This window comes from Pteropus alecto, unplaced genomic scaffold, assembly GCF_000325575.1.
Source record: "Pteropus alecto unplaced genomic scaffold, ASM32557v1 scaffold700, whole genome shotgun sequence".
Taxonomy (NCBI): domain Eukaryota; kingdom Metazoa; phylum Chordata; class Mammalia; order Chiroptera; family Pteropodidae; genus Pteropus; species Pteropus alecto.
In genome coordinates, this window is record NW_006429611.1 from 86,526 (window position 1) to 92,077 (window position 5,552).

Here is a 5,552-nt window from a genome sequence, read left to right on the forward strand (position 1 = left end):
TGCCCCCCCCCATCCCTCAGCGCGTCAGCCCTTTAGGTCCCACCCCTGTCCCATGGACACCCACGCTGGAGTAGGGGGTCTCTACTATAGAGGTGGAGGGAGGCCGGTGACGGGTCTGCCCCCAGCGGGTCCCCTTGACCGCAGGTGAACGCGTGGACACCAGTGGCTTCCATGCTGAGCCGGCGCAGCTCAGCTGGTGTGGCGGTGCTGGAGGGGTCTCTCTATGTGGCTGGCGGCAATGATGGCACCAGCTGCCTCAATTCTGTGGAAAGATACAGCTCCAAGGCTGGTGCCTGGGAGAGTGTGGCGCCCATGAACATACGAAGGTGCGCTGTCCCCCAGCCCACAGGCTGGGAGTATCACCACCACAGAGACTAACAGATGTGTCCCATGGTCTCACCCCTGCCTGCTGTGCCCCTCCGCCTCCTGTGCCACCCGCTCTCTCCCGTGCAACCCCTCTCCAACTCCAGCCCCAGCTCGGGTGGCGGCTCCACCCATGCCCCGTGGCCCCAGCGCACGCTCCTCCCATTACCTGTGGCCCCTCCCCGGGCTCCACCCCCTCTCCGGCTCCTCCCTCGGCCTGTGGCCCTACCCAGGGCTCCACTTCCAAACTCCTCCCATGGCCCCGTGGACCCACCCCCGGGCTCCTCCCACGACCTCTACCCCGCCCACCGGCTGATGCCCACCTGCTCCTCCGTCAGGAGCACCCATGATCTGGTGGCCATGGACGGCTGGCTGTATGCCGTGGGAGGCAATGACGGCAGCTCCAGCCTCAACTCCATCGAGAAATACAACCCGAGGACCAACAAGTGGGTGGCTGCTTCCTGCATGTTCACGCGGCGCAGCAGCGTCGGCGTGGCCGTGCTGGAGCTGCTCAACTTCCCGCCGCCCTCTTCGCCCACGCTGTCCGTGTCGTCCACCAGCCTCTGACCCGCGGCGTGGACTACGCAAAGGCCCGGCCCCACGGCCTCCCATATGCCTTAAGCCCCGCAGGGGGCCCCGGCGCCTCCCTCCCCTCCACCCGTGTGTCGGGAGCGGGCTCCTCCGCCCCCACCAGGGACATCCTGCATCGTCTGTCCACGTCTCTGGGCATCGAGGCCGCCGGTTTCCTGTTCGTTCCTCAGTGTTCGTTTACGTGTGTACCATTTACTTACCTGTTTATTTATTCAGTATTTATCGATCGACGAACAGCACTGCAGCTAGCAGTTTATACGTTTACTCTAGAGTGCCCTGTGTTTCTGGGGCCAGGTCGCCCTCTCCGGTCTCCTCTCGCCTCTCCGAAGGCACCAGGGAGCGGTGAGGGTGGACACTGTCGTTGCCAGTGGGTCAGGGCCAACTCAGGCTCTGCAGACCGGGAGGGACCAAGGGGCAGATGCAGCGGAACCGGCCAGGGTGGGGGACGTCCGTGTGCCCAGCCTTCGCTTTGCACACCACCCTTGCCTCGCCAGGCCGGAAACGCTCCCACGGAGGACGCTAAGGGGGCTCCCTACCGGTGGGCACGGTGTCTTTTCTGGATCCTGCACTGAGCTGGGCACACACGCGCGTGCCACAGACTCCTCGCAGCAATACGAGCCAACGTGAACAATAAACACGTTTCTTGGGCTCTGGGCCTGAGTCTGAGCATCCATCTCTTTTGGGGTCTTCTCTGGGGTCACTGGGAGGGCCTGGGGGTACAGCTGGGCTGAGGGGCTGTGTTGGCTTCCGGGGGCTCTGAGGCAGCACCATCGCGTCCGGCTGGAGCAGGGCTTCCGCATCCTGGACAAGTGTCTGACCATGAGCATGGTCCGTTGTCAGCCTGGTCCTGAGTGGCCCCCATGGCCTCTGTCTCACCCTAGGCTCTTGGGAGGCGGACGTACATGGCATTCCCCGTACCTCACCGTGACTGTTCTAGAGGCACCTGGGAGGGTTGTGACCTTCCTGGATTTTGGTTCAGCCTTGAGGACACTGACCTTGGCCAGGATGAGGGCTGAGCCCAGGTAGGAGAGGAGGCTGGAGAAGGGTCCTGGCTCCCTTCCCCCAACGTCGCAAACTCGTTTCAGCGCCAAGGCAAGCACACACCCCCTTACAGTCACCGGTGACTCAGACTGGCATTCAGGTGGAAGCGGGGTGTGTGCTCATGTGGGGGGGCCTGGAAGGGGGTCCCTGGGTTCATCCCGGCCTGAGTGAAGGCAGGCCACGTACTTAGGGGCCAGGCCTTTGAGGCCCCTCGGGCACAGACTGGAGGCTGAGTTTGGGGCAATTGGCTGGGCCAGGGGGTAGCCCCCGCCACCCTGTCCCAAGCTGGCCTGCTCCTGTGGAGGACCCAGGGCAGAGAACTGAAAGGCTTGGGCTCAGGTAGGGCCAGTCCCTTCCAGAAAGACTCCACCCTCGCCCGGCCCCTGGGTACAGGGCAAGACGTCACATAGCCCCGCCCCCCGGGAGGTGGGGGAAGGAGGCTCCGGACAGAGGGACCCAGACCTGTACCTGCTCAGCTCGGGCCAGCCGTCACCGCTGCCCATGGGGAACAGCCACTGCGTCCCTCAGGCCCCTCGGAGGCTCCGGGCCTCCTTCTCCAGGAAACCCTCGCTGAAGGGAAACAGGTGAGAGGGGCGGGCGAGGCCTCCACGCTGGGTCGCAGGGTCACTCTCAGCCCGTCTCGGGGGCCAGGATGTGAGCCCCGTTCTCTTGTCCCCAGAGAGGACGGCACGAGGAAGCTGGCTGGCCTGTTTGGCACCGAGGCCAGTCCTGACGGGGACACCGCTGCCGGCAAGATCTTCTACTACATCCCGGGCACGGTGAGCGGGGGTGGGCGTGTCCGGTGGCGGTGGTCTGTGTCCGCTCAGCTCGGGGTCTCCCAGGTCAGCCCCGGTGTTGAACCTAGACAAGGTGAGGAAGTAGGAGGGCCCCGCCCTGGGGAGCGCATCTGGCTGGAAGTCTGAGCGGAGAGCGAAACTGAGCCCCGACTCTGAGTCAGTGGGTGAGCGAGCCGCCGGGGCCGGCGCGGGCGGGGCCTCCAGGATCTCTCCGCTGCCCCGAGGGGGCGCTGTGGCCAGGCCGGAGCCCTGGTGTCTGCTTGCCCTAGGGACTGGACAGCATGTCCAGGCACTCTCGGGCTGGACTAGGCACAGGCATCTGAGTTGTCGCTGTGTGTGCTCAGAGGTCATGTTGGCGGTGTGGCTGTGAACGTCCACCCTTCACGCCTCTGAGGGGCTGCAGGTGAGCAGGGAGCCAGCCTCTCACCTACTCCAGGCCCCTGTTTCTTGCAGGAGTGGCGGGTCTTCTGGCGCCCACCGCTGCCTCCTCCCACAGCAACATCCCGTGTCCCCCCAGCCAAGGCCATACAGCAAGGACTGGCTGCCAAACACATGCGGGGCCTCCGAGCTGAAAACACCCCTCCTTCTGCCCAGCTCCTGTGGCCCCGAGAGTTAGCTGAGGGAGAGGGACACTCGCCCTATTCCTCGCAGGGCTGGCATTGGGCTGCGGCTCCGTCCTGCACTCCTCGGTCCTCACGCTGTCCCTTCCAGGCCCAGAGCCCACCTTTCCAACGCGTGCCCCCCAGGCTGGGGAGCCCCAACCTGGACCTTCCCCTGCCCTCCCTGCACCAGTGCTGGCTTCAGAAACCAGGCTGCCATCCCCTCAGAGGGATGGCCAGGACATTTTTGTCCAGGGCCTGTCCTGGCGGGGATGAGGTCGCATCTCAGACCTCAGCTCCCTCTGCCCAGGCCCAAGACACATAGATGACCCTGGCCGAGTCTCATGAGGTGTGTGGTCCTCTCTTGCCAGGACGTGGTGGCTGGATAGGAGACTGGGCATGTTGAACCTTGCAAGGTGGGGCCCGGGAGAACCCCTTCCCCCTTGCCCCCATGGTGGGTTCTGCACCCACACACAGCTGGCCTTGCCATGGCTCTGAGCCAGCTCCTCCCCGGGCCCTAGGCTGAGCGCAGGCCACAGGGCCAGCTGCCTGGCCTTTCCTGCTCCATGGCCTATTTTTCACGGGTCCCATCCTGGCGTCATTCCCCGCACTGGGTGTGGGTGCAGGAGGCCCCACCCAGAGGCAGGGAGGCCGGGGAGCTGTGCGTCTGTCTGTGCACATTCCTGGGCTCGTCCAAGGGGCAGCTTGGCCAGGGCACAGCAGCCAGTGAGGCAGCCCCTGGCGGCTCCCAAAGTGAGCACGGCCCCTCCCCAACTCGCCCCTGAGCCCTAGGCCTCAGCCCCTCCGGCATCAGGTCCGTGCCCAGCCCCGTCTGGTGGATTTTCTGCGTGCTGGGATCGGCTCAGCGCCTATGGGCACCGACCCTCCTTCCCTTCAGCTACAGGCGTTGAACCCCCAGCACATCCCAGGCCTGTCCTGGCCCTGGGGATATGGCGGTGGGCAAAGGAGAAAAGGCCCTGTGCTCATGGTGTTCCCGCCCCTATGACAGCTCCAGGTGACAGACAGATAAGTAGAACATACAATAGAGATGTGGCAGCAATAAGGAGAAGTGAAGGGGGGGAGGTGTGCAGAGGTGTCAGGGAAGGTCGGAGCGCTGGAAGGACAGCCAGACAGGGCCTCACGGAGGAGGCGACGTCACAGCCAAGGCCTGAGGGAGGTGAAAAGAGTAAGGCCAAGGGGCCCAGGCAGAGGGGCCAGCCCGTGCGCGAGGGAGGAGGACAGGGCCGAGGCAGGCCATGGAGGACCCCTCGGGCCATTTGCAGGACCTTGGCCCTCACAGAGTGAGAGTCGGAGGCATGCAGCCGGTGCCCACGTGGTGGGCAGGAGCTCTCAGGAGCTGGCCAGACGCCTCTCCGCCCAGCCGCACACCTGCTGATGTTACCATGGCAGTGGGCAAACGCTGTAAACCAGGCCCCCACTTTTTATTTAGGCCCAGGTACTGACCAGTTAGCAGGTGACGCTGAGGGCCGTGGGGTTGACCGCTGCCTCACTTACAGACCCAGCGTCCTGCGACCAGCAGGCTTTGAGAGGTTTGAGCAACCCAAACGAGGGCATGCGGCTTGGGAAACCCCGATGATGAGGGCTGACTCCCCATCGCATGCAAACCTCGCTGGCTCCGCTGTAGGCCAGGCCCCCTCGTGACTCGCACTGAGGCCGCGCGTGCGCATGCGCGTCCTGCCATTAGCTTCACGTGAGGAGGCTGCTGCGTGTACAGGCTTCTGTGACGATGTGTGGTTGCGGGGCTGTGTGCGGCTGGGGCTCAGGCCTCCTATCCTGAGCTCTGCTCCCCTCAGGACCTCCCGGGCCTGGAGAGCCAGCGAGAGAGCCTGGAGCAGCCGTTCCTGAGCGTGTTCAAGAGGGGCCGGCGCAGGGTGCCGGTCCGCAGCCTGGGCAAGGTGGTGCACTACGCCAAGGTGCAGCTGAGGTTCCAGCACAGCCAGGTGGGCGCCAGGCCAGGTGGGGTGCGCAGGGCCCAGCCTGCGGCCGGCCCTCAGCTCCTCAGACCGGCCCTTGCTCCCCCAGGACGTCAGCGACTGCTACCTGGAGCTGTTCCCCTCCCACCTGTACTTCCAGGCACACGGCCCCGAAGGGCTCACTTTCCAGGTGCGGGACATTCGCAGAGGGGGAAAGCCCCCTCCCC

At 65.1% G+C, this 5,552-nt stretch overlaps 2 protein-coding genes across 3 annotated transcripts in view; both read left to right on the forward strand.

Annotated features, from left to right (window-relative positions):
• Positions 1-1,614, forward strand: part of KLHL17 (kelch like family member 17) — a 7,049-nt gene extending 5,435 nt beyond the window's left edge. The window contains 2 exon segments of the mRNA XM_025045619.1: positions 145-326; positions 702-1,614. Of these exon segments, the coding sequence (XP_024901387.1) occupies positions 145-326; positions 702-930 (411 nt within the window). The 3' untranslated portion in view covers positions 931-1,614.
• The window catches only part of PLEKHN1 (pleckstrin homology domain containing N1), a 9,094-nt gene continuing 4,557 nt past the window's right edge, over positions 1,016-5,552 (forward strand). For both annotated transcript variants that reach the window (XM_015591836.2, XM_015591880.2), the window contains exons 1-5: positions 1,016-1,135; positions 1,836-2,579; positions 2,675-2,774; positions 5,206-5,352; positions 5,435-5,515. In XM_015591836.2, coding sequence (XP_015447322.1) covers positions 2,497-2,579; positions 2,675-2,774; positions 5,206-5,352; positions 5,435-5,515 — 411 coding nt within the window. In that variant the 5' untranslated portion in view covers positions 1,016-1,135; positions 1,836-2,496. The remainder of the gene's footprint in view (positions 1,136-1,835; positions 2,580-2,674; positions 2,775-5,205; positions 5,353-5,434; positions 5,516-5,552) is intronic.